Source organism: Pleurodeles waltl, chromosome 6, assembly GCF_031143425.1.
Source record: "Pleurodeles waltl isolate 20211129_DDA chromosome 6, aPleWal1.hap1.20221129, whole genome shotgun sequence".
NCBI lineage: Eukaryota > Metazoa > Chordata > Amphibia > Caudata > Salamandridae > Pleurodeles > Pleurodeles waltl.
In genome coordinates, this window is record NC_090445.1 from 588,908,349 (window position 1) to 588,935,821 (window position 27,473).

The following is a 27,473-nucleotide window of genomic DNA, read 5'->3' on the forward strand; positions in this document are numbered from 1 at the left end:
AGGAGATTTCCTCCTCCAAGGGGGTAAAATCAATTGGAAAAGCTTGTATTTTAGGTATTGTATGAAAAACTGAGTCAAGGGAGACTTGATTAGAAGGTGTGTCTTCTGTATATAATGTAGGATAAAAATCTGCAAAACAGGCCATGATCTCCTGGTCTTTGAATAGTGGGTAGCCAGAGGCATCGTGTATGACTTCTATTTTAGACTTTTGTTTTTTAATTTTAAGATAGTTGGTTAAGAACTTACCAGCTTTATTAGAGCTGCTGTCATATTTTGCATTGATATTTAAAAAAGGGCATTACTAGCGTTGTTGATGGAAGTCCTGTTTAAACTAAGTTTTTCCTGAATGAGTTGCTCAAGAACTTCTTTATGGGATGTGGTATAATATTTATGGTCTTGTTTTTTGATGTGTTTTTAAATATTAGAAGATTATTTGGTGAAAGCCTTTTTGGGGGGGAGAGACACAGTTAATGATGTAACCCCTTGCTGTTGCTTTGAAGGAATCCCAAACACTATGAAACTTGTTCTTAGAACTGATGTTATTGCTAATGAATTTGATAGCAAATTGTTGAAAACCTGTGACAAACTGTGAATCCTGAAGGAATTTATTATTAAAGCGACATCGATTGGTGCAGGAAGAGGATTGGCTAAATTCCAAATTTATGATAACTGGAGTGTAAGCAGAGATAAGGATGGGACCTAATTCAGCACTTATCAAATTTTGTATGAGATTATTTATCAAGAAAAGCTTATTCTAGAAGAGGAATGGTGAGGTGGTGAAAAGAAAGAATATTCTGATAGGTCGGGTTTATAGAGTCGCCATGCCTCAACTAGGCCTCTGTCAGAGATTATTTTATGAAAGACCTTTCGCATATTGTTGGGAATGTATTTGAATGTAGATTTTCGGTTTAAGAAGGAGTCTAGGACCTGATTGCAATCCCCACCCACCAAAAGATTAACATTCATCACTGATATTAATTTAATTGAGAGTGAATTCCAGAAGGTTGTATCAGTTCCATTGGGTCCATAGATACTAAAAAAGGAGAAAGGGCAACCATGTATTGTAGTGTCTAAGTGAAGCCATTTACCATCATAGTCTGTTTCTTGATATAAAATATTAACAGATAAACTTTTGTGAAACAACATAACACAATTTTGTGATGAACAGCAGGAGAGAAGTAAACAGAGATAATTCAACTTTTTTAAGGAGGTGAATATCTTTTTTAAGCAAGTGGGTTTCTTGTAACATTGCAATATGACAAGAGATTTTTTTAAAGTGTGTTAGAACTCTTTGTTGTTTGATAGGACGACGAAGGCCTTCAACATTCCAAGACACAATTCTAAAGTTCTTCATGCAAATATTGGAGAAAAGGGTACATAACAATAACCTCTGTAGAAACGAAGCATAATAGACATAATAACTGTATAACAATATAGTTGTTTGAATGGAACTTTGCCTAAAATGATTAATACCAGGTGAAGGTGGAAAAAAGAAAGAAAGGCAGGGTATAAATAATGGATGAGTCTAGAAGAGACCCAAAAAAGGTAAAGTAAAGAAGTACGGTGAAGAGTTGAAAAGACCTGGACCATAACAAGAAAATCAGGAGAAAAGGAGCAGGAAAGAAAACCATGAGGGATGAACCGCAGAGACACCAGGTCCAATATAGATCAGATAAAACAAAGAGAGAGAGTAACCAGAGACATGAGACGATATAAGACCTTACAGGAGAAAAAAGGAAAATGGAGAGAGGACAAAAACCGAATTCAATAACAACATACAAGCAAAAAATCACATAAGAAGATCTTCCGCAATGGAAGAGGGAGGTCTGGGGTGAAAATTCAAGTGCTTGACACTAGACAACATCGGAACAATGTACAAAAAGTTTATGACATCAGCAACAACAAACAAGAGACCTAACGAGGTCTCTGGCCCCCGAGCTGCGTCCTGCTATGCGTGTAAGTGGCCGTAAATGACTCTGGTCCCCTCTGAAAAAAAAACAACAGACCAATGAGTGTCCAATGGCCAACTTGGAGGCACCGGATTGGAGATCCCCAACGTATTTATATTTGAAAAACAAAGTTAACATGCATATGAGGTGAGACTAATTAGACAAGAAGTGGTGTAAGAGCAAAAACATAAGGCGGGCCAGACCAGCCTTTTATTGCATTGTGAATTTCCCTGGTGGGCGCTAGCCATTGTAGGTCAGTTTTGAAACCCCGGGCCACTAATGGTGCCTGTCACTTTCTCTAGCTGCTCACGTTTAATTGGAGCAGGCCCTCAGGAGGTGGAAAGCAAGAGATCAGAGAAGGAAAGAAGAATAGAGAAGAATGGGTGGACTGAAATAGAGAGCGATGAGAGAGGGACTGGTTTGAACATGTTTTGCCAGGGCTGCTTTTGTTTCCCCATTCCAGCTCTGAACATTAAACTCCACGAATGTGGTTAAATTACAATTTTATTTTTGAGTATCACTTTGGCTGAGAGCAAGATGCACTAGGGGTGCAGAGGAAAAATAGAAAGACGGGATGAGGAAGGGGTAAAGTGAGGACGGATTGAGGGAAGCAAGATAGCGATAGACATAAGGAGGGCAAAAAATGCAGCAGAATGAAGCAGGAAAAGGAAAAGAGTGGATGAAAAACAGAGAATATGAGTGAAAGTCTCAAAAGAACAAATGAGCAGCTGAAGAAAGAAATGGTGAGAGCCAACAAGGAGTGTGAAGAAATCAGGGAGCGAGGAAAGGGAAGAACATAGAACAAAGAAGAAAAGAAAGGAACGAAATTATGACAGACACAAGTGCAAGAGAGGAACAATAGATAGTAAGGGATGTGAGCTAGGCAGGCAATTACACACTTCATTTAAAGAGATCCTCAAACCCACCTGAGCATTCACATGCTACAGTGCAGGCAGTGATGCCCTTGATACCTCCTACTGAAATAGGAGCTGCAGTACATGGCGCATATCTTGGGCCACTAGTGGTCAGATGCTTGCTTATACTTCAAACTAAAGGCCAATAAAATTAGTAGAAGTTTTGCACTAGGCTTTAAACCTATTCTTTGAAGAGAGGTGTGCATTTCAAACCAGTTCACTGGAAAATTAGCATATTTCCCTAAGTGGGCAAGTTTCTATGACACTGCTGACCAAGTGCAATTCCGTCATTCATTAAATTCCAATAAGTATGCACCATGGCTGAGTGAACAATTGTGACAGATTATGTTTCTCCTAATGATGGCTTATTGGCCATTTGATCTCTGATAACGGTGGGCCTCACTTGTGTTTAGTACTTATGTTGATGTTCAGTCTTTATTGATCGTCAGTACTGCTGGGCACTTATGTAAGCAGTATTAGGAGTCATAGATACATATAATGCAAGGGATTATGACTGAATTTAATGTAAAAAGCCACTGTTGCATATAATATGAGGTATCACTAATGCACCTACTGCATGAAGCCACTGATACAAATCCAAAGAGTAAATACTTATGGCTGATGAGGAGTGATACCCTTAAACCGGTCCCAGGATTCTTGTTTCCAGACCAGGTAGTTGTAGGAAAATGCCATCTTGCCTGGCATGTTACCCCCATATTTCACTGTATATATGTTGTTTTAGTGCAGCCAGGGCCCCAGTGCTCATAAGTGTGCCCTGTATGTGTTCCCTGTGTGATGACTAACTGCCTCACTGAGGCTCTGCTAACCAGAACCTCAGTGGTTATGGTCTCTCTGCTTTCTAAATTGTCACTAACAGGCTAGTGACCAATTTCACCAATTCACATTGGCATACTGGAACACCCTTATAATTCCCTAGTATATGGTACTGAGGTACCCAGGGTATTGGGGTTCCAGGAGATCCCTATGGGCTGCAGCATTTCTTTTGCCACCCATAGGGAGATCTAACAATTCTTACACAGGCCTGCCAGTGCAGCCTGAGTGAAATAACGTCCACGTTATTTCACAGCCATTTACCACTGCACTTAAGTAACTTATAAGTCACCTATATGTCTAACCTTCACCTGGTGAAGGTTGGGTGCAAAGTTACTTAGTGTGTGGGCACCCTGGCACTAGCCAAGGTGCCCCCACATCATTCAGGGCAAATTCCCCGGACTTTGTGAGTGCGGGGACACCATTACACGCGTGCACTGTACATAGGTCTCCACCTATGTACAGCGTCACAATGGTAACTCCGAACATGGCCATGTAACATGTCTAGGATCATGGAATTGTCACCCCAATGCCATTCTGGCATTGGGGAGACAATTCCATGATCCCCCGAGTCTCTAGCACAGACCCTGGTACTGCCAAACTACCTTTCACGTGGTTTCACTGCAGCTGCTGCTACTGCCAACCCCTCAGACAGGTTTCTGCCCTCCTGGGGTCCAGCCAGGCCTGGCCCAGGAAGGCAGAACAAAGGACTTCCTCAGAGAGAGGGTGTTACACCCTCTCCCTTTGGAAATAGGTGTCAGGGCTGGGGAGGAGTAGCCTCCCCCAGCCTCTGGAAATGCTTTGATGGGCACAGATGGTGCCCATTTCTGCATAAGCCAGTCTACACCGGTTCAGGGATCCCTCAGCCTTGCTCTGGCGCGAAACTGGACAAAGGAAAGGGGAGTGACTACTCCCCTGACCTTCACCTCCCAGGGGAGGTGCCCAGAGCTCCTCCAGTGTGCTCCAGACCTCTGCCATCTTGGAAACAGAGGTGCTGCTGGCACACTGGACTGCTCTGAGTGGCCAGTGCCAGCAGGTGACTTCAGAGACTCCTCATGATAGGCTCTTACCTGTGTTGATAGCCTATCCTCCTTCCTAAGTAGCCAAACCTCCTTTTCTGGCTATTTAGGGTCTCTGCTTTGGGGAATTCTTGAGATAACGAATGCAAGAGCTCATCAGAGTTCCTCTGCATCTCTCTCTTCACCTTCTGCTAAAGGATCGACCGCTGACTGCTCAGGACGCCTGCAAAACCGCAACAAAGTATCAAAGACGACTACTGCAACCTTGTATCACTGATCCTGCTGCCTTCTTGACTGTTTCCTGGTGGTGCATGCTCTGGGGGTAGCCTGCCTCCTTCTTGCACCAGGAGCTCTGAAGAAATCTCCCGTGGGTCGACAGAATCTTCCCCCTGCAACCGCAGGCAACAAAAGACTGCATCACCGGTCCTCAGGGTCCCCTCTCAGCACGACGAGTGTGGTCCCTGGAACTCAGCAACTCTGTCCAAGTGACTCCCACAGTCCAGTGACTCTTCAGTCCAAGTTTGGTGGAGGTAAGTCCTTGCCTCCCCACGCTAGACTGCATTGCTGGGTACCGCGTGATTTGCAGCTGCTCCGGCTCCTGTGCACTCTTCCAGGATTTCCTTCGTGCACAGCCAAGCCTGGGTCCCCGACACTCTAACCTGCAGTGCACATCCTCCTGAGTTGTCCTCCGGCGTCGTGGGACTCCCTTTTGTGTCTTCGGGTGAGCTCTGGTTTACTCCTCTTCCAAGTGCCTGTTCCGGTACTTCTGCGGGTGCTGCCTGCTTCTGTGAGGGCTCCCTGACTTGCTGGGCGCCCCCTCTGTCTCCTCATCCAAGTGGCGACATCCTGGTCCCTCCTGGGCCACAGCAGCATTCAAAAACCCTAACCGCGACCCTTGCAGCTAGCAAGGCTTGTTTGCGGTCTTTCTGGGTGGGAACACCTCTGCAAGCTTCTACACGACGTGGGACATCCATCCTCCAAAGGGGAAGTTTTTAGCCCTCTTCGTTCTTGCAGAATCCACAGCTTCTATCATCCGGTGGCAGCTCCTTTGCACCCTCAGCTGGCATTTCCTGGGCATCTGCCCAATCTCGACTTTGTTGCGACTCTTGGACTTGGTCCCCTTGTTCCACAGGTACTCTAGTCCGGAAATCCACTTTAGTTGCATTGCTGGTGTTGGTCTTCCTTGCAGAATTCCCCTATCACGACTTCTGTGCTCTCTGGGGAATATAGGTGCACTTTACACCTACTTTTCAGGGTCTTGGGGTGGGCTATTTTTCTAACCCTTACTGTTTTCTTACAGTCCCAGCGACCCTCTACGAGCTCACATAGGTTTGGGGTCCATACGTTATTCGCATTCCACTTTTGGAGTATATGGTTTGTGTTGCCCCTATACCTATGTGCTCCTATTGCAATACATTGTAACTTTACACTGCTTTCATTACTTCCTTTTGCTATTACTGCATATTTTTGGTATTGTGTACATATATCTTGTGTATATTTGGCATCCTCATACTGAGGGTACTCACTGAGATACTTTTGGCATATTGTCATAAAAATAAAGTACCTTTATTTTTAGTATATCTGTGTATTGTGTTTTCTTATGATATTGTGCATGTGACACCAGTGGTATAGTAGGAGCTTTGCATGTCTCCTAGTTCAGCCTAAGCTGCTCTGCTATAGCTACCTTCTATCAGCCTAAGCTGCTAGAAACCCCTCTACACTAATAAGGGATAACTGGACCTGGTACAGAGTGTAAGTACCCCTTGGTACCCACTACAAGCCAGGCCAGCCTCCTACAGTAGTACCTGTCCTGGCAGTTCGGGTTGGACTGTTCCCATGGGGAGCCAAGTCAAGACTGATTTGCATATGGCTGGGTCGAAACAGGTGGCATTATGCGCAAAAATACAATGGATTAAACCCAGATCTTTGTGACTGGGGATTAAATGTTTGCGTTGTTCAGCATTCCATCAATCATCTCTTCTTTTTGCTTTTGTCGCCTTAAATAGGAAGAGTATGCCCAGACTTAGGCCCAGTGCTCACTACACCAATGGATTCAAGCTACCATGGCTGATGAGAGATGATACCCCCAAACCACTCCCAGAATGCTTGTTTTCACTCCAGGAAGGACTTGTCCTGGCAGTTGGGTTGGGACTGTTCCCATTGGAAGCAGAGTCAAGACTGATTTGCATATGGCTAGGACCAAACTGGGGCAGCGATTTGAGTTTAAAAAACGATGGATTAAACCGTGATCTTTGTGACGGGGGTGAACTTTCGTATTGTTCAGCATTCCGTCCATCGTCTGTTCTTTTTTTACGGAGACGTTGGTTTCGTGTGTAGGAAATTCTCCAGTAAAAAATAAATTTACAAGTATGTCTTTTGTGTCAGTTAACGTGTCGCTCGATATTATGTTACCTAAAGCACTGCTCAAAATATTGCAATTATACTGGATATTTTAACATGTAAAACGTGTATTTCCAATCAGGCAATGCGAAGACCGCCCTGCGCTTGGGTCCTGAGGGAGAAGGCTAGACGTGCCGTACTGCGCATGTTCCTTCCTTTCCTGCTCTAGGCCCACAAGCAGCCGCAGAGGTGAGTGTATCCGGCTCCATCTATTGATATAACTGCTTTTAAACCTACGCGACCGCTCGAGTATGATGTGGGGCACATTACGCTGTCACTGATACCTTTATTTTCTCAAACGGAGTTTCGGTTCGTTTTATTCTCCGGATTACGCCGTTGGTTGCCGGGCTGGAGATAAATACCCCCTTTGCGCCAAGTAATCCCGCCACTCCGCCCTCGCAAACGGATAAGATTGTTCGTATGGTGGTGTACCGGGAGAGTGGGACCCAGCGAGGGAATTCTTAAGTTGGGGGCGCTATTAAGCGGGGTTAGGGTGTTGGAAACTAGTGGAAGGATTTGGGGAGCCTGCATTGATCCGAACCCTGGGCACCATGGGAGTTGTAGTCTGAATTTAGCACCGTTTAAAACCGCTGGCTGTTTGCTAAACCTGACATTTTCTACGTGCGTATTTATGCATTTTCTCATTAGTTACTCCATATTTTCAGATAATTATAATCGCCGGAAACTAGACTCTTCATATTGAGAGCAATTCACAGAATTTGCGCGAGTAGAAACCGGATTACGTTTTGTCCACAGGATGTTTTACTCGGGGGTGCCTGGGCGCTGTTGTTCATGATTTATACGCGACCAGTAATTTATTTCTATTGTAAAAGGCACGGAAGCAGCTCTGCTTCCGGGTTGGCATTTAATATTCACTTCTACTATACTTGGATAGTTTTTTGACCACGTGGAAATAAGACGGGTGTTACTGAATGGGTAGGCGCTAGACAGCAACTGTATAGATGCTAGGCTGAAAGTTACTTCTTGCTTAATCTTTGCCCGTGCGTATGTCTTTAAGTACGGTCACGAAAAAAAAGCTTGATCCCAAAATGAGGATGAGCTCTCTCAGCTAGTGTTTTTTTACACATGCATTGACCTCAGTATTGTTCACTTATACTTTTGTGACCCCGTGCGTCATCGACTAACAGCTTTTTATCGGCCTTTCCTGTTTAAAGTCTAGCTGCGTGTTTTTGGCGTAGGTATAACAATGTTTTGCGGCTGTTGTTGATACGTGCATCGGGCATATACATTTCAGAATGTTTTCTGTAGTGGCCCTATTTGTTTTTTATCTTGTAGTGGAGAATTGCAGACCTCTTTCCTCCCGGTGCGCACACTCGTTTGCTCGTGGACTGGGGCCATAATTCTCACACTATTGTTGGTACATTGGTATGGCAACATTATGTCAAACAAGATTAAGGATGCGGTAAACCAGCAGATGGCTGAGCAGAAGGATCCCTCTGTAGGCATGGAGTTTACACACATTAAGTGGTGTAACATCTCTCAAGCTAGGTCATTTTGAATTGTCTGTTCTACCCCATAGTATAATCTTAGTAAAATTACCAGGGATTCAACCCTGGGACAGAGCACGTTGAAGGAGACGAGTGTGGTGCTAGTCGAAGATATCCATAGTAATGTGCTCTATCTACATCTTGTCCTTTGCACGCATTGCTCTCTTACAGACCAAGCGGAAATCTCTAAACGCATATAGCTGTATTATGACTTATTACACCAGCACACTTCTCATGCATGTTTAGTTCGGGTATTGCTTCTTTACGGTTGGTTTTACGATCTGTTATTTGTAAACAAGATGGAAGGAAGATATTGGCAGAAAACTGTTTCCTATTGATTTCACAAAAGGATTACAATACCTAGCAGTTGTATCCTGAATCGAGTGTACAGTCCAGAAAGTTTACATTTACACAGCCTAATATACTCCCATATCATATATAAACCTCAGAAGATGCACGAAATACGTATCAGTGTTTCTGATGGAGAGTATCAGATTCAGATTTTTATCATATGCTGTAGTCCTGTCCAGTGATCCCCAAATATTGGCAATCACTAAATCCCGTAGGTTAGTTAGGTAATGTTAGTTTAAAACTGGAGACCTGTTTGTTAGGCTTAATGCCCTAATCTAAATGTAATGCAGCCTCACCGATATGGCTCTTGGGTTATTTTGGCGATGCAGTGGAAAATTTCCAATGCCCTATGTTAGCCTGAGAAGCAGAACTCATTACATGGTTTTAGGGCTCTGTCCTACATGCTCGGGTACACTGAAGTGTGCAAAGTCAAACATGACTGTGGGCCCCATTCTACTCACTCTAGCTGTCAGAAAAGACAGACCCTTCTAGTCTGTCGCCATTTAATTAAATAGGCCACTGTATGGTTGGATGAGGGACAGGGACCACTCCCTTGTGTGCGGTGTACTCATTTGGTACGGTTTCTTCACCTGAAATCTGATGACAGTGGATAAGGGGTGGAGATGGGATTACCTCCCCAATGTGGTCTGCTTTTTTTTTTTTTTCTGCTCTTTAAGATTCGTGCATGGGTGCTCATAAATTAACAGCTATACTTGTTGTTCAAGGCCTCTGGCATATTGTAGAAACGTTTGTCACTTTTGTGATGCAAATGCCTAATTTATGTTAAGAACAGTAGAATGTAATGGGGTAAAAAAAAGTTTGAAAACTGCCACATTTTTGCAACCTGCCCATAAAGGATTTTGACCCCTCAGAAACCTCTAGGCTCCAGGGATCTTTTTTGGTTTTTAGAGGCAGGGGTCACTCCCGGGGGGGGGGGGGGGGGGTGGGGGGGGGCAAATTATATTTAGGCCATTTCTGCAGAAACCACTAGACACCAGGGCGGCGTGTTTTTTTTTTTTTTTTTTTTTTTTTTTTTTTTTTTTTTAGGCCAATTTATATAAAGGGGGGGGGGTGACCCCTTAGGCAAGGGTCACCGGTGGGGAGGGGTATTTTTTTTAAATTTCTGCCCCTCCACCCAGGGGGCAGATCAGCCTATTGAGTTGGGGGGGAAGGGGAGTAAAAACCTCTAGGCGGCAGAATCCCCCCCCCCCCTTTGGTTTTTTTTTTTTTTTTTTTTTTTATATAGAGGTGGATAGCGACCCCTTAGGCAAGTCTCGCTCCCCTGGGGGGAAGAGGGGGTGGCAGCAAATTGTATTTAGACAATTTCTGCCCCCGGAAAGCCCACCAGGGAAGATTTTTATTTTTTTTCCCAAAATTAGAGGGAGATGATATGGCCATACCCCCACCCCAGATCAATGGGACCAAAGTTGCTCTGCCCACCAGTGGGCAGACAGTCTACAAGCACTTGGCCCACCTACACAAATGAGGTATTATTTTTACCGGGAGACTGAGGGGAACGTTGGGTGGTATGAAATTTGTCCCAGTGCGGTTATCCCACACAGAAATGTGAGGAAACCTGTGTTTTTTTTTTTTCTCAAGTTAAATTTGAGGATTGTGGGTGAGAAAACATTGGGGGATCCACGCAAGTCACACCTCCCTGGACTCCCTCGGAAATGTCTGGGTTTGGTAGGTTTCCTTAGATGGCTGCTGAGCCCAGGACCAAAAACAGGTAGTTTTGTATTTAATAATTTTGATGTTTCCAGATAGTGTTTTGGGGCATTTCCTTTTGCGGGCGGTAGGCCTACCCGCAAAAGTGAGGTGCCATTTTTATTGGGAGAACGCGGGGTGGGAGGAAATTTGTGGCTCCTCTCAGATTCCAGAACTTTCTGTCACCGAAATGAGGGGGGTGAGGGGTGGTGTGTGTGTGGTTTTTTTTTTCTTCTTTTTTTCTTTCTCTTTCAAGTTAAATTTGAGGCTTGTGGGTGAGAAAACATTGGGGGATCCACGCAAGTCACACCTCCCTGGACTCCCTCGGAAATGTCTGGGTTTGGTAGGTTTCCTTAGATGGCTGCTGAGCCCAGGACCAAAAACCCAGGTGCCCCCTGCAAAAACAGGTAGTTTTGTAATTAATAATTTTGATGTTTCCAGATAGTGTTTTGGGGCATTTCCTTTTGCGGGCGGTAGGCCTACCCACAAAAGTGAGGTGCCATTTTTATTGGGAGAACGCGGGGTGGAAGGAAATTTGTGGCTCCTCTCAGATTCCAGAACTTTCTGTCACCGAAATAATGGAGGGAAAGTGTGTGTGGTTTTTTTTCTTTTTTTTTGGGCCAAATTTTGAGGTTTGCAAGTGATTCTGGGTAACTAGTCACACCATCTTGGATTCCCCTAGATGTCTAGTTTTCAAAAATGCAAAGGTTTGCTATGTTTCCTTAGGTGCCGGCTGAGCTAGAGGCCAAAATCCACAGCTAGGCACTTTGCAAAAAACAGCTCTGTTTTCTTGGGAAAATGTGATGTGTCCGAGCATTAGGCCTACCCATGAAGTGAGGTACCATTTTTATCTGGAGACTTGGGGGAACACAGAATAGCAAAACAAGTGTTATTGCCTCTTGTCTTTCTCTACATTTTCTCCTTCCAAATGTAAGGCAGTGTGTAAAAAAACATGTCTATTTTGGAAATGCCCTGTAATTCACATGCTAGTATGGGCACCCCGGAATTCAGATATGTACAGATAACCACTGCTTCTCAACAACCTTATCTTGTGGCCATTTTGGAAATACAAATGTTTTTTTGATACCTATTTTTCACTTTTTATATTTCAGCAAATTAATTGCTGTATACCTGGTATAGAATGAAAACCCATTGCAAGATGCAGCTATTTTTTTTGGCTCTGGGTACTTAGGGGTTCTTGGTGAACCTACAAGCCCTATATATCCCTGCAACCAGAAGAGTCCAGCAGACGTAGCGGTATATTGCTTTAAAAAATCTGACCGCAGGAAAAAGTTAGAGTAAAACGTAGAGAAAAATTGCTGTTTTTTTCACCTCAATTTCAATATTCTTTTATTTCAGCTATTTTCTGTAGGAAACACCTGTAGGATCTACACAAGTGGTCCCTTGCTGAATTCAGAATTGTCTACTTTTCAGAAATGTTTAGCTTTCTGGGATCCAGCATTGGTTTCTCACCCATTTCTGTCACTAACTGGAAGGAGGCAGAAAGCACAAAAATAGTAAACATGGGGTATGTCCCAGTAAAATGTCAAAATGGTGTAGAAAAACTGGGTTTTCTAATTCAAGACTCGCTGTCCCTGAAAGCTGGGAAGATGGTGATTTTTACCACCACAAACCCTTTTTGTTAATGCAATTTTCGGGGGGAGGGGACACAAGCCTTCTTTTGCACCCCCCCCAATAATTAAAAAAAAAAAAAAGTTTGGCTACTTTCTTGGTCTCCTTCAGGGGAACCCAAACACTCTGGGTACCTCTAGAATCCCTAGGATGTTGGGTAGGGGAAAGGATGCTAAATTGACATGGGTAGCTTATGTGAAGAAGTAGTTATGAGGGCCTAAGTGCGAACTGCATCACCCTGCACTGCCAGCTTTCACGCCCTCACAGAAACTGGCACAGTATTTTAAATGGCCTCCCTATCAGGTGGGCTACTGTATGTTCTCAAGCCTGCTGACGAACAACTGTATGAACTACTCAGTGGCACTCAGCAAGCTACTGGTAGCTCATCGTCAACCTATGCAAGACCCCAGGGTTAAGCACTGCATAGGGGTGGGTGTGTTTTTCAGTTTACCGCATGGGCTTCTCCCACTTAACACCATATACCCATCCCTGTGCTTTTTTTTAGTTTTACACTAGTCTAAATAGCCTTGTTGGTGGCATGCACAATCCATCGTAATACTGCTAGTGCAATAATTATATTACTAAATCTAAGTTTTACAAAACTGTGCTCTGTTTATCTGCCTCTATGCAGAGTTGCTAAAAGAAACCTCGTGGGTGGCCACTTTTTTTTTTCCCTTTCATTTATGAAGTACTTCCTGATCCATTGGGAACAATAAGTGTGTTTGTGACCACACATATGCTTGGGGAGGAGGGGGGCAGGCACTTTAAATTAGGGTGTAAAAGGGGCTGCTCGATAATGTAAGTGTTATGTTACAGATGTTGATGCCCAAGAAGAACCGAATCTCTATCTATGAGCTCCTGTTCAAGGAGGGAGTGATGGTGGCTAAGAAAGATGTCCATATGCCCAAGCATCCGGAGCTGGCTGACAAGAATGTCCCCAACCTACATGTAATGAAGGCCATGCAGGTACTTAACGAGTTGAAGAACATAGCTTGGAATTGATCACGTTTGTTTTAAAACGTCAAGGGATTTAATTTTCTGTGTTGTCAAATTGGTTTGAGACATGTTGCCGTTTTGATTTTAGACCAGATGCAGAAGCTTTTTCAAGCATCTGATTCACAGTAGACACAGAATTGATCTTGCATCAGCAATTGGAGTGTTTAGTATGGATTTTTTTTATTGGCAGCACTTGTCATTTCAGACAAGCATCTTCATTGTTTTATTTTTAAAAGATTTTTAGAGCTGTGGTGTACCTAAAGGCAGAGTATTTCTGACTGCCATAGCCAAATGTTTGAGTTGGTGGGTTATTTAAATGAAAGAAAATGAGTCTTTCAGTCAATAAAATCTTAAAGGGGTTAGTGTTCTCACTGGCTATTCATGTGAGTTCGTTGGCCCCTCCTTAAAAGCCTTGTTGAATAGTATCTTACTTGTTCCCAAAGACCATTGAAGTTCATAAATCTTAGTAGTGCAACTCGTCTTAGCCACAAGGACCCTCTTTGTGATTGTGGATCTGAATTTTTATCATTTGGATCATGATAGATTTTTAAGGCCATTACAATTTTAGTGGGGTGTTGGGGCTTCCAGCCATGGATTGACACTAAGACCAGGGCTATGGAATTTAAAGCGGTACACTTTTTACATTTGTAGTCCTTGGTGTGCAATAAGGCTAATATGCAGGGTAGATGTTTGCTAGGTATGTAGGGCAGACAACGAAAAGATAGTAAAAGTAGTATGCTTGGGAGTAGTGTTTGGGGTCTTGACGGCATGCTGTGAACTCCTACTGACTGTAAACAGCCATAGGATTTTGCCTGTTGAATTGGTTAACAAAGTAAGTTCAATAATGTATACAGGTAGACACCTTGTGAGGAGCTTTGGCTCTGCCTCAGTGGAGGATAATTGAGATGCTGAAGACGTGTGGTGAATTATTTCTAATAATGCTGGATTGAACATGCTTAAGTGCAAGGGTGAAGTGAGCCTGCTTGGCGCTGCCCAGTTGCAGCGTGGCAGTAGGGCTTTCAAGGGGTGGGAGAAGGCTCATCACTGGCAACAAAGCTAAGTATTTTGTATGCTTTATAGATGTTTATTGAGTACTCTAAAAGCTCTTGTCTAGCACTTGTGGGGTTGGTAGTAAACAGATTATTCTGTACACCAGTTAGTAGACCACATCAACTTTAAATTGAAAGCGGGATTAGGAGAATGATCTGTTATGTATCTGCTACTTTTCAGTCTCTAAAATCACGTGGTTACGTGAAGGAGCAGTTTGCCTGGAGGCATTTCTACTGGTATCTGACCAACGAGGGCATCCAGTACCTGAGAGACTTCCTGCATCTGCCCCCTGAAATTGTACCAGCTACTCTGCGCAGGAGCCGCCCAGAGACCGGCAGACCAAGGCCCAAAGGTACAAAAACAGTGGTTTATTCATTTCTTATGCTATCTATTGCAGTTGTTGTAATGACGACTGTTCTTAAGACGCAACTGTCTTGAGAGAGGTCCCGATGCCCAAGTGGAAAACGTTTTCAGAAAAACTGTTTAGGTAGGTGGCAGTAATCATTAGGGCTTTACATCCACTCGGCTTTCTGTTTTTTTTTTTTTTTTTAATCTGATCTGCCACAGATCAGTGGCGAGTGTGCTGCTGTTCTCGGGGTTCAGGAATTTGTGAATCTCCCACAAAGAAAGGAGAGTTTGTTAATTTCAATCCGAGTTTTCCATTGTGGGAATCGCCACTGCATTTATGGATTGGCTGTCTTCCTGGTATTACAGAAGTCTACACTTGATGGGCAACAATGTTAAGTTTCTGATAAAAAAATTAACTGCTAGTGAAGTACCTGGTCTGTTCTGAGCTGGAGAGCTCCCCCCAGGCCTTTAAGGCAGTAAAGTTTTTACTCCAGTAAAGCTTTCTGCCTGCTCTTTTTTTTGGGGGGGGGGGGGGGAGCATGTTAAGGATTTTGAGGCTGCTGCTGTATGTTGAAAAAACGATCCGTTTGACCCACGAAGAGAAGACGTCGATACTTTAGATGCATGTTGTCCACTCCGATGGAGAAATGCCACTGCATTCCCATTAAAGCACAGTATCTGACAGAATCTTTGGGAGTCCTACAGTGAACATATTTAAAGAAAAAAATCTACACATCACACACTAAACATCAAATCTTTCCCTTGCGGTCTTGAATTAGTAGAGTGGGGTAGCATAGGAGTGGAAGGGTTCTGCCATTTTGCTAATTAATGCTTTCCAATTCAGTGAACATTTCCGTGATGGAGAAATTGTTGGTGCCGTTAAGGGAGGACCATGTAGTACCATGACCATGGTATTGTGTGAGCTGTTGCCCAATAACTTGATTCACTTCTGTTTTTCCTTTTAGGTCTTGAGGGTGAGCGTCCCGCACGTCTCAACCGTGGTGAGGCTGACAGAGACACTTACAGACGCACTACTGCTCCTCGTAAGTATCCCCGAGTGATATTTCTGTCTTTGATTGATTCTGAAGTCTGCATATCTATCCATGTGTACATTAGATGTAACCCTTCTCCGCCCGTGAGTTGATAAATGTGTTTACCCGAGTACGTTTCCTTTTCAGTTTTCAGTGGTTGCTTAGACTGCCTTTATACGCTGCCTCAAATGTCAGTTGCTTTCTTTGTGTGTGGGAGATGGTTCTTCCCTGCCCCTGGTGAAGAATACACTTTCTACTGATCCTTAACCCTGGGTGGTTCTCAACTTTTTGGCACTGTGGGTGCCCACTTTATCATTACTGGAACCTGGGAACCCCCACTGAATCATTAGTGGAATCTAAGGACACTACTAGAAGCCGGGGACCACAGCCTAAATATTGTTGTTTTGATCCTCAGAAAATACAGAAACATTCGTTTAAAATCCATACACAAATGATAACCCATTCTATTCAGTTTGAAAACCATTATATAAAAAAAATACAGTTTTGAAAAGGGATGTTGGAGCTTTTTTCAAATTCATCGGAAGCCACACATCGCCCATACTATATTCTGTTTGATGCCCCTGCACTGCTCCCACGAAGCAATCTGAAGATACAATTTTAATTTTAGCCTCCAATTTCAAATTCCTTGACCTTCATAGTATGTCTCCAATTTAGATTGTAAAGATAGCCACGTTATTTATATACATTTTATTAATTTGTTATATTAAATTTCTAAGCAGTCGCCGACCCCATGAGGAGACTATATGGATCCACAGGGGTCTCCAAACCACAAGTTGGTCACCACTGCCGCAAGGGCTAAAGAATCGCAGTCCCTTTGCCAATAAAATGAAATGTGGTTATGGTACATACAGATGCATGGCTAAATTGCCATGGATGAGAAGGTGCAACTGTGGAATAGAATTAAGCAGCTGCTCTAGACTTCCTCGGTTGGTGAAGCAGTCGCACTAGGTTTTTGAGCTTGAGATTAGCATGAATTGTAAATATGGTATGCATAGGGTGAGCCCCTGAAAAATATCGGCTAACATTGTAATTGGCAGGATTGATCTTTTTGTTTAGGGGTGCATTGATAAGTGGTGTTTTGAGGTCTGTGTTCCTTGGATACTATCTAAAGGACGTTAAAATTAATGTGAATTCTTATTACAGCTGGTGCTGACAAAAAGGCAGAAGCTGGTGCAGGTGCTGCTACAGAGTTCCAGTTTGTAAGTATTTCTTTTGTACCTCCTATATAATTTTCTGGGTCACGGTCAGGCTGCGTTTGTAATACAGTTCACCCCCCCCCCCAATACTTTTCTTGCACTGCCTGGCTCGTTTGCGGATGTAAGTTCAGGTCCTTGACCTGAAACACTTTAGTACCTTCGCCTTACATTCTAAGCCCTAAATACTAGCACATACACCCTTAATACTGGCACGTACACATTTTCGGCTTGCATCAGAACAATTAATGTACCCCAAAGGTAGAATCGTGCTTTACTCCTAGAATTTTTAGAAGTGTTCGTTTTAGTGTTTGTGTGTTTATTTTTTCTTTTTTATCTTTTCTATCACAACCATGGATGTTGAAAAAGTTGTGTATACTAAAGAATTTACCGGAGCTTAAAATGCAACAAACCTAAATCTGTCTTTTAAATTAGTTTGGTCAAATTATCTTGAACAAATCTTTGCGGAAAGAGCCTGCAGTGTAGTGTTGCCAAGTACCATGGATAGGCGCTGCAAGTAGCGCTGTCTGCAAGGCATAGATTGTCCTTTGCTTCGCGGCCCAAAGTGTTAAGTGCAAAGAACTGGAAACTAATTGCGCCACCTGTCCAGTTCATCTTCCTCATTGAACTACTTTACGGGATGTTGGTTGTTAATCCCTTTGGGGGCATTGAGATAAAGCGTGTTTGGATCCGAAAAATATTCCCCTATCAAGTACTGATTCTACGACTATCTAGTTGGGCAAGACCCGTGTCTCCCATGAAACATGGTTGGAGTTCCTGCTATCCTCTTAGAGGTGTCCACATTTCTATGGGACTGTAGTTAAGCTGAATGCCACATAGGGCTACACCTCCATGTTAAAACTAATGACGTTTGGCCTAGTACCCACATTGTGCTAAATTGTTCCCGTGGCATGGCTCCTGAATGCACAAGCAAATTGTAGGTACAATGCATGTTGGCCCCAGCTTCTTTATATCATGCGATGGACCTAAACAAGCCTAGTGTCGAAAGTTTCCAAGATGCCTGTATTGTCTTACGGTTCTGCCTGCTGACGGTGTGAGCAAATTGTGAGGCATGTTTGACTTGGTAATAAATAACTAACTGCCATTCCAACTTGTCGAGTGACACATCCTTGCACATCAGATTTTCTCCACCCACTCCACAACTTTGTTCTTTTGTGAAATAAACCTGTTGCCCATGCCCCAAATTGACTCCCTGATACAAACCACGAGCTTTTCATTTAAAAAGATGCAAATACAAACGACACCTGAAAACCCTTGGGAACCCCAAACCTGCTGGTAGAAAGGAAACACTTATGTTTGTTAACCCAACAGTCTTCAGAAACGGATCTCAATACATGGTGTGTTGGGTCGTGGAGTTATGGTCCCTTTTAGCTTTGCTTTGCAAATAGTCCGGGAATGCTTAGCGCTTTCCTTTTAACTTCAGTGGACTGGGGGACTCATGAGCTACTGGACTATGCACATTGCACGTGCATCATTGGCACAAGTATATTGTCACTAGCCTTTTAATGGCATGAAAGTTGTTCTTTGTACTGCCAAAACAGTATTTTGGCATTCTGGTACGTTTTGTTATCAATCCTCCTAACCTTATATATTTAGTTTTAAGAAAGCAATTAAAAAATGCCCCCTCTTCCCTCCCCGCCAAACAAAAAATAAAATACTGGCGGGGTTGTGCATCAAGGATGTAAGCTATTGCAGCTGTGTGTGGTTAAGACCCCTCCCTTACAAACCCTGGGTTTGTGGCAGAGGGAGCACATTCATGAGCGTCTGCTTTCAGTTTTTGGGAGCAGGATTGGGTGTTCGTTGTACTGACTTTTGGAAATGCATATTAACATATGTAAGCAGATACATTTATGAGCCACGGTGAACTTTCTGTATTGACACTTTTTCTTTTGCCTTGCAGCGTGGTGGATTTGGCCGTGGACGTGGTCAGCCTCCTCAATAAATTCTCTTTTGGATTTGTGTTAAATAAAGTTCTTGAAAAAACACAGCATCTGCTTTATAAGATCTTTCTGTACTTACTTCTTTACTGTTTAAGGTGGGATGCGTGGATCGAAGGTATCTTGGATTGGGTGCAAGTGGTTGAAGTCCAACGCAGTCAGTGTATTTTTTTGCTCGAAACCTTTTTCATTGGTTCTGGGGTATTTCTAAAGTTGGGCCTCTTGGGGCTTGAGTACATATTCAGCCTTCAATTACCCAGAAACCTACGACAGGAATTTGCACATGGGTGTAAGGAACACCAATAAGCGTTTATTTTTCACTGACGCTTAAATATTTATTGAATCTAACGTGCCTGTATAGTGAATGTTCTAATAGATCAAAAAAAAAAAAACAGCCGACATCAAACATTTGAGAATGCCTATTGTTTTGACTACTCAGTTGCATTGCTGCCCAGGATTTTTTTTTCTTTCTCTACACTGGGTGGTCTTTGTCTAATTTTTTGAAAGGCCACAGGGCAGGCAGGTAATAAAAAGCGCCACCACTCTAGGTACTGGGATCCTTTGCCTCTGCTGTCCTGCTATGGCTCTGCATACTGGGTCAAAGTTAACCCTTTCAGCATGTGGCTCGGTGGCAGCAATGGCGAGCCGTCTCATTCTCATTGGGGTTACACTAGTGTTATGTTTAATTATTAGTTTTATTTTAAGTGGCAGTTTAATTATTAGTTTTATTTAAAGTGGCAGTGCGCCTTTATGGAGGGTTGCCGTTTAAATATTCTGGTGACCTCAGCAGCATTCCATCAGGTGTCGGTTGAGATGTCGATCTTCCGATGGACGGCTGCTGAGGATGTTGGTGTTGACATAAGGAAATAAACTCCGCTTTCAGGAACCTTTTGTCTGCAGTTTTTCTTCTTCACTTCGGATACAACATAATTTGGCGACGAGTAGGAGTTGAATCAACACCAACAGAACAACCGAACCTACGCATGTACAAGTGTTTTCAGCTGTCCTCGCAGCTGTTTCTTTTTCTGGTTCCTGTAAGGTAATAATGTTTATGTTCGGAAGTGAAAAGCAAGTTTATTCAGAGGACGTTTCCATCTGTGCATTGTGAATCCGGTGGAGACCCGTGCTTAAGACTTTGCTTAAAGTATTTTATGGTTCTATCGATTGACTTCTTCCAGCGCTGTCTATTTAAAGACTCATATCTTAATGTATGGCAACGCATATGTCTCGCTAGTGACATGATTTATGGCAACGCGTATATTTTGCTAGTGACACAGTTAAGAAATTTCTACCAGCATTTTTCAATCTGAGCCCGTGCGCTTTATTCCTGCGTGACATAGCTACCAAAGTTACTGTTGCTATACTTCCTCACTCTGTGCATTCTGGACATGGGCCCGGTTTCTTCACAGCACAGTTGCCATAGTTACTGTATAGATAGACTTCAGAAGAAATTCGAAGAGTCGTGAGTGTTTCTCTGTGCAAGCTTTGCGTTTAGAAGTTTTGCATCTCGCATTCTGCTTAATTTTCAAGAACCTTTACACACTTTCCTATAGTCTGAGGAGTCATTGAACTTTGCGGCTGGATAATTCTTCAGTGACAGTTGGAGTGTTACTGCGAGTTTTCAGTGATTCGCACACTTTCATTCAAGCATTTTATGGAAGATAACAGGATCGTATGCAGCTGGAGTGTTCCTGCGAGTCTTCAGTGATTCGCACACTTTATTTCAAGCATCAAGGATTGCAGTTGGGGTTTATCTGCACATTTTCGTTAATTTGTACACTGTTAGTTAAACTGTTTTGTGAGTCAACGGTTGTGGTGCAAGTTAATTTCACAGTAACGGTCACAGTTTGTTCATTTTTACCATGCGAACGGCAAATTTGCCGGTGGCATTTTTACCTGAACCTGGCATTCCAACTCGGAAATGGCACCACTGGTTTAAATCTTATGAAAGTTATTTGGTAGCGATTGATGGATCAAATTCTTCTGCTATTCAGAAGAAAGCAATTTTGTACAATTGCCTGGGAACCGAAGGCCAAAGAATTTTTGACCACCTACCCCAAGTTATACCTTCGTCCACTGATCAGTGGGATGTGTTCACAGAAGCTGTCAATAGACTAGAAAAACATTTCAAAGACGATCTTAGCATCATTGTTGAGAGACACAAATTTTTTACTCGGAAGCAACTTCAACATGAGTCGGTTGACAATTTTATAGCTGAGCTCAGGGTATTGGCTTCCACTTGTGAATTTATAGGCCCTTTAGATCAATACCTTAGAGATCAATTAGTAGTGAACTGTTTTGATATTAGAATTCAAGAATTCTTTTTATGTTGTAGGAACCCTTCTCTGAATGAAACATTAGAAATAGCCAGAGGTATTGAGAGTTCTGTATTAGCTTCTATAGAACTGTGTAAAACGAAAATGAACATAGTAGAAAATGTGAACATGGTTTTCCCAAAATCCAAAACAATTGTGTCTACCACAACGGAGTCTAAGAAAAGTAATACTAAGGGTTTACTTTGTTATAGGTGTGGCTCTAAGTCACATGTAGCCAATGCAGTTAATTGTCCTGCGGCAGGGAAAGTATGTATGAAGTGCAAGAAAACAGGCCATTTTGCACGAGTCTGTAAACAATCGCAAAAAGTCATGATGGTTGAGCAGCAACACGCCTCATGGCAGACAGAGGATAATGAAGTTGACTGTATGAAAAGGTGTGTTTTGATTGTGGATACTATGCATTACCGTAACACTAGTTGCAAGCCTTCGAAAGATCCTGTGTGAAATCAAAATAGGTGATGCAATGTTAGATGTTAAGGTAGATTCTGGTTCACCCATAACCATCGTTTCGGATGTGAATTACCATTTGAATTGGAGTGATCTCACCTTACTGCCGCCTGATGTAAAAACTGTAGCATTTGATGGTCAAGAAATAGATATGATGGGGTATTTTGTTGAGAAGGTTTGTTACCAACATAAAACCATTAATACTAAAGTCTACGTGGCAAAGAGAGGGTACAACATTTTGGGGTGGAGAGACCAAGGGCAGTTTGGAATGGTTCTCAGACCAGGTACAGACCAACCAATCACTTTGGTTGAGAAAATTGACTTGAAGTTAGATTCTCTTCAAGATGTTCTTGATAAACATTCAATTATTTTCAAAGACACTTGGTTTAGTAAAGGGGTATGAACATAAAATTGTTCTTAAACCTGGTGCTGTACCTGTGGTGCATAAAGTGCGGGATGTACCTTTGAGTATTAGAGGAAAGTTGAAGGATCACCTGTGTGAATTATGCACAGAAGGGGTGGTTGAGCCAGCTGATTCATCTCAATGGGTGTCTCCGATTGTAGTGGCGGTTAAGAAATCAGGAGACATGAGATTGTGTGGACTTGAGGTCTCTGAACAAGAACATTTTGGTAGATTGTTTCCCGTTGCCTAAAATTCAGGATTTGTTGGCGCAATTGGGGGGAATGAGAGTATTTTCCTCGATTGACCTCCAGTCCGCCTATCATCAGGTTGAGCTGAGTAAAGAATCTCGTATTCTCACGACATTTATTACACCGTTTGGTGCTTACCGGTTTCTGCGAATGCCGTTTGGTTTAGCGTCTGCAGCATCTGTATTCCAGAAACTCATGTATCAACTGTTTGGTGAGGAGCATGGTGTGTTGGCGTACCAGGATGATATTTTGATAGGTTCAGAGACTGTTCAGGAACATTTACACAAACTTGACAAGGTTATTAGAATTTTGGAGGCTCATGGGATCACGGTAAGGAAAGAGAAGTGTACGTTTATGGTTGATTCGGTCGATTATTTAGGACACAGGATTTCGGCTCAATGAATTTTACCCAAGAAGGACTTGTTAGACGCAATTGAAAATTCTCCGTCCCCTAAAGATAAAGACCAATTGAAATCATTTCTGGGTCTCTGTGAATATTACTCACGGTTTGTGCAGAACTTTGCTTATCAGACTGAACCTTTGAGGAAAATGTTGAGGAAAGGAGAGAAATTTCAGTGGCAAGAAGAGCAAATGCAAGCGTTTTCAATTCTCAAAGATCTTATAGTGAAGGCTCCTGCCCTTCAACCTTTCAGTGAGGGTGTACCTTCTATTATTACTGTGGATGGGAGCGGAATTGGCCTGGGAGCTGTTTTGAGTCAAATGGTGGAGGGTAGGGAGCATACCATCGCGTTTGTGTCCAGGCGTCTCTCTAAGGCTGAGGTGAATTACAGCACTATTGAGAGGGAGGCGTTGGCTTGTGTTTGGGGTGCTAACCATTTTTCAACATGTGTGGGGGAGAGAATTTACTATAGTTACGGATCACAAGCCTTTGGTTTATTTGTGGAATGATAAAGTCTTTAATAAAACTAGTCCTAGATTGACCAGGTTATTAGCGAAGTTATATGAATTCAACTTGAAAATGAAACCTTTCAGGGAGAAATAACGGCAGGGCAGATTTTCTTTCAAGGTGTCCTGTTAGTGTTCCAATTGAGAATAAGCCAACTGAAGATGTCGTTGTTGGTATGATTGATGGTATGTTTGTTTCGGGAGAGGTTATTTCTAGACAAGCTTGGAAGGAGGCTGTGGACAAGGATAATTCTCTTTTACTTATTAAAAAGTATATTTGTGAGGGTTGGCCTGGAGGAAATCGCGTTCCTGAAGTGATGAGACCTTTTGACAAAGTCAAAGATGAGTTGAATGTGGAAGATGGTTTAGTTTTGAGGGGGGAGCATCTAGTACCTCCTAGCGAATTAAGGTATAAATTAGTTCAATTGGCTCATGAGGGACATGTGGGAATTACCGGCACAAGGAAACGGTTGCGAATGTACTATTGGTGGCCGGGTATGGACTCGGAAGTGGAGGTAGCAGGTAGGAATTGCTGTGACTGTAGGGGGGCAGATAAGAGTTTGCATACAAGGGAGGTGCCGTTATGTCCTGTACCTTGGTTTGGATTTTATTGGTCCAATAGGGGGTATGAATGGAGGCAAGAGGTACGTGTTAGTTGCCGTAGATTATCATTCCAAATGGATTTCGTACACATTTTTGAGAGAACCTAATACTATCAGTGTCATTGGATTTTTGAAAGAAATTTTTAATTGGGAGGGAATTCCTAAGTGTTTGGTTACGGATAACGGTGTACAATTTGTATTGCACCAAATGATTGAATTTTTGAAGGGTCTTAATATTAAGCATCTTACTACTGCTTTATATAGTCCACAGGGTAATGGTCTGGTTGAGAGAGTAAACAGAATATTTAAGGAAACGATACAATTGGCCATTCGTGCTGGGAAGTGTGTGCAGGATGTGGTGGCAGAAAGGATTTGGTGTTATCACAATACACCACATTCTTCTACAGGGGTAACTCCTTTTGTATTATTAAAGGGTAGACACTCTTGTAATGAACTGTCTACTGATTGGGTTGTTCAACAAACTAAGACAGGGGGTGCCACTCCTGGTATTAAACAGGTGAAGGATAGAGTGGAGAAATTGCAAGTTAAAAGTAAATTGAGATATGATAAGCTCAAAAGTGTGTGTGATATACAATTTTGTGTTGGAGATAAAGTTAGTGAAGAGACCTCATCGCAAGAGAAGTGGGGAGTCGAATTTTTATCCTACCACTAAGGTCATCAGGGTATCAAGGCATTCTGTCATGGTGGGAAATGGTAAGTGGTGGAACAAGAGGAGTATGGTGAAGGTTTGTGATGGGCAAGGAGTTTTGCCTGACATTCAACTTTCAGGTGTGCGTGTCGGAGGTGAGTTTAGGTTTGGTGGGGGTGTTGGTTATGCTCAGGAGGTGGGATCAGGTGAAAATATGCAGAGGAGTGGGATGCAACATGGATATAGAAATTGGAGTATGCAAGGTGCAAATGATCAGGAGGTGGGTTCAGGTGAAAATGTCCAGGGAAGCAGAGCGCAACATGAACGCAACAGTGGAAATCTGTGCATGGAGTGTGCAAGTGAACGAAGTGATGCTGGATGTTTGGATGGAGGTCGAAATCGGGAGGCGGAGGTTAATAGACCCAAAAGGATTATTGGTAAACCTAAATATCTAGGTCAATATGTTTTGTATTCAGGGATGTTCATGCGGCTTGTGGGAAACATCTTGAGTTTATGTTTGATCAATGTAATGTAGATTTATATATTTTGTTCCAAGTTGGGGGGATTGTCGTTATATATAATGTCATCTGTTTTGTTGTTTTGTTAAGGGGAAAGATGTGTTACGTTTAATTATTAGTTTTATTTTAAGTGGCAGTTTAATTATTAGTTTTATTTTAAGTGGCAGTGCGCCTTTATGGAGGGTTGCCGTTTAAGTTTTCTGGTGACCTCAGCAGCATTCCATCGGGTGTCCGTTGAGATGTCGATCTTCCGATGGACGGCTGCTGAGGACGTTGGTGTTGACGTAAGGAAATAAACTCCGCTTTCAGGAACCTTTTGTCTGCAGATTTTCTTCTTCACTTCGGATACAACATACACTAGCATTTCACTTGATCGTATATCAAAATACGATACACTACAATCCCATCTGGATACCCGATTTGCGGGTGCAATTCTTGTGCGCTTCAAAGTGGTTGCTCCAATATATATAGGTATACATGGACCTCGGTGATTTGGCAGGCATGCTCCTGTCATCAGTTGGATCGCTTATCAGCTTTGTTGTGCAACATGACATGGAACTTACAGCATCATTGTGTTCTAAGCTCCAGTAGCAGAGCCAGCATTCCAGGGAAGTCAGTTAGCAGCTGACTGGCTGAGGGATAGCCACGCTCTGACTGCAGGGATCTTTCCTGAAAATTAACTACTCAACACGTTACCTTGGTAAGTGTATCTTTTCATACAGTTCAACACTGGCGACGAGCGTCAGTCGGTCAGCATTTGCAGTCGACAGAAGTGGCTTTGGACCCATTCAGGAACATGCTGCGACTTCACATTTTATAAGAACAGTTGATAGTGGAGGTGAAGTACAGTGGTGATCGAAGTGCGCCAACGTGGTGACAGACCTACTTGAAGATTCCAGTACTGGGAAGTGGCCGATTTTGTGAGAAGTGGATCTGCACGTGCGCTTCACTCTTGCTCTTCGCGCATGTGTTTCTGTTTGAAAGCTGAAACGTCTGCCTGCATACGCACGTCTGCGTATCATGGGGAAACGTTTTGACGTTGCGGAGGACGTTTTGTACATAAGTAAGCACCATATTGCTTTGGGCCTATCACCGTGATCTGCACACCAAAATTTGTGTGTGGCCGGGAAAGGCAGTGATGCGCACACCGATGTTAAAAATACTTTGAGGCTATCCACTGGTATCCTGTATTATCGATGTAACTGTGCACATTGAGGAAATTCGATTTTTAATACGATCGTATCGACCCGCCATTTTGTGGCCCGCCGCCATTTTATGTTGCCTTCACTCAGGCAGCACAGCGAACGAAGTCCATTCTGCCTTTTCTGCTTATTCTGCAACATGGTGTTCAAAACAGCCTTCTGCCTCTATCTTTACAAGGCTGGTATTAAGGTCTGACCGAGTACACTAATCCCTGTCTGGTTTTCTAATCCTTGTTTCAACTATCTGTAGGCTCACACTATTCTCCGCCGATCTTATCGTCTGGCCTTCGCTGTCCTTTGCTAGTATTCTCTCATTTCACAACTGTCCTCCAAACGCACACAAACTTATCGCACCACATGCAACTTCGTTGTGGATCGGTTAATGAATTAGTTCAAGGGAGGGGTGACAAACACAGCTGGAGGGGAGGCAACCTTAAGTCACTTGATACTTTGTTTTCCAATTCCTTCTATTGGTGCTGTCTTGTTTTCCGACATTTCTATTGGCTCTGTTCTATCTTTACATTATTCTTACTGGCTCCTTTCTATGTGTTCTGGGAGTGTATGTAGTTAATAAATGGTTTTTATACGGTATATAAGATTGTGCGCCACAAAGTAAAGTGGCAGTCTCCTGAGAACATACCTTGTGTACTTCTTGGACAACTGTACTAGCTGCAGCTAATAAAATCTGATCTTTTACGCCTGACAGAGTGTCCCGTGTCTCTGTTAGTTGAGGCAGGTGAATCCAAGGAGATTTCAGGCGTACCCTGCGCCGTCAGGCCCATAAGGTTCTGGTTCTTCAACTGGCGCCCAACGTGGGGCGGCTTCAGCGGTACCGGTTCTGCCTGAAGGTCGTGAGGAACCCCGCAAGAAAATTCTGGAGGAATCGCGAGCCACGTCAAGCGACCCCTGTATGTCGAAGTGGTCTGAAGGTCTTTTTCAGCGTGGTTACTCCTTCCTGACGGCTACTGACGACTGCTGCCCTGACTGCCGCCCTGCCTTGGCCCTTTCTTTGATGATGTATGGTAAAGCGAGACGATAGACGGGCCTCTGTTGGTGTAAGAAGACATCCTTAGTTAAGTATTTGGTGGGTCGCGCCCACAAATTTTTGGTCTTTGTTTTGTCCTTAGGTCCTTAGATTTGGCCATTGCAGTGGCCAAAGCCGAGGGGTAAGTGCATTTGTGCTGTGTAAACTGAAAGTTTTACCCCCTTGATGTTTGTGAACAGCCAGTAAAAATCGTGAGATGTCTGGTCTGA

General features: G+C 43.1%; 1 protein-coding gene across 1 annotated transcript; it reads left to right on the plus strand.

The window, feature by feature from the left end:
* Positions 1 to 7,195: 7,195 nt before the first annotated feature.
* On the plus strand, positions 7,196 to 18,956 carry RPS10 (ribosomal protein S10). The gene is made up of 6 exons (XM_069238843.1): positions 7,196 to 7,302; positions 13,128 to 13,277; positions 14,538 to 14,709; positions 15,671 to 15,748; positions 16,901 to 16,956; positions 18,872 to 18,956. Exons 2-6 carry the CDS (start codon positions 13,128 to 13,130, stop codon positions 18,911 to 18,913), a joined length of 498 nt encoding a protein of 165 aa, XP_069094944.1. The 5' UTR covers positions 7,196 to 7,302; the 3' UTR covers positions 18,914 to 18,956.
* The last annotated feature ends 8,517 nt before the right edge of the window (positions 18,957 to 27,473 follow it).

What these genes read in the sequence shown, in the direction of transcription:
- RPS10 (XM_069238843.1), top strand. Translation starts at nt 13,128, where the DNA reads ATGTTGATGCCCAAGAAGAACCGAATCTCTATCTATGAGCTCCTGTTC. An exon ending in CAGACGCACTACTGCTCCTC is followed by an intron (nt 15,749 to 16,900) that starts GTAAGTATCCCC and finishes TTCTTATTACAG; the next exon opens with CTGGTGCTGACAAAAAGGCA. An exon ending in CTGCTACAGAGTTCCAGTTT is followed by an intron (nt 16,957 to 18,871) that starts GTAAGTATTTCT and finishes TTTGCCTTGCAG; the next exon opens with CGTGGTGGATTTGGCCGTGG.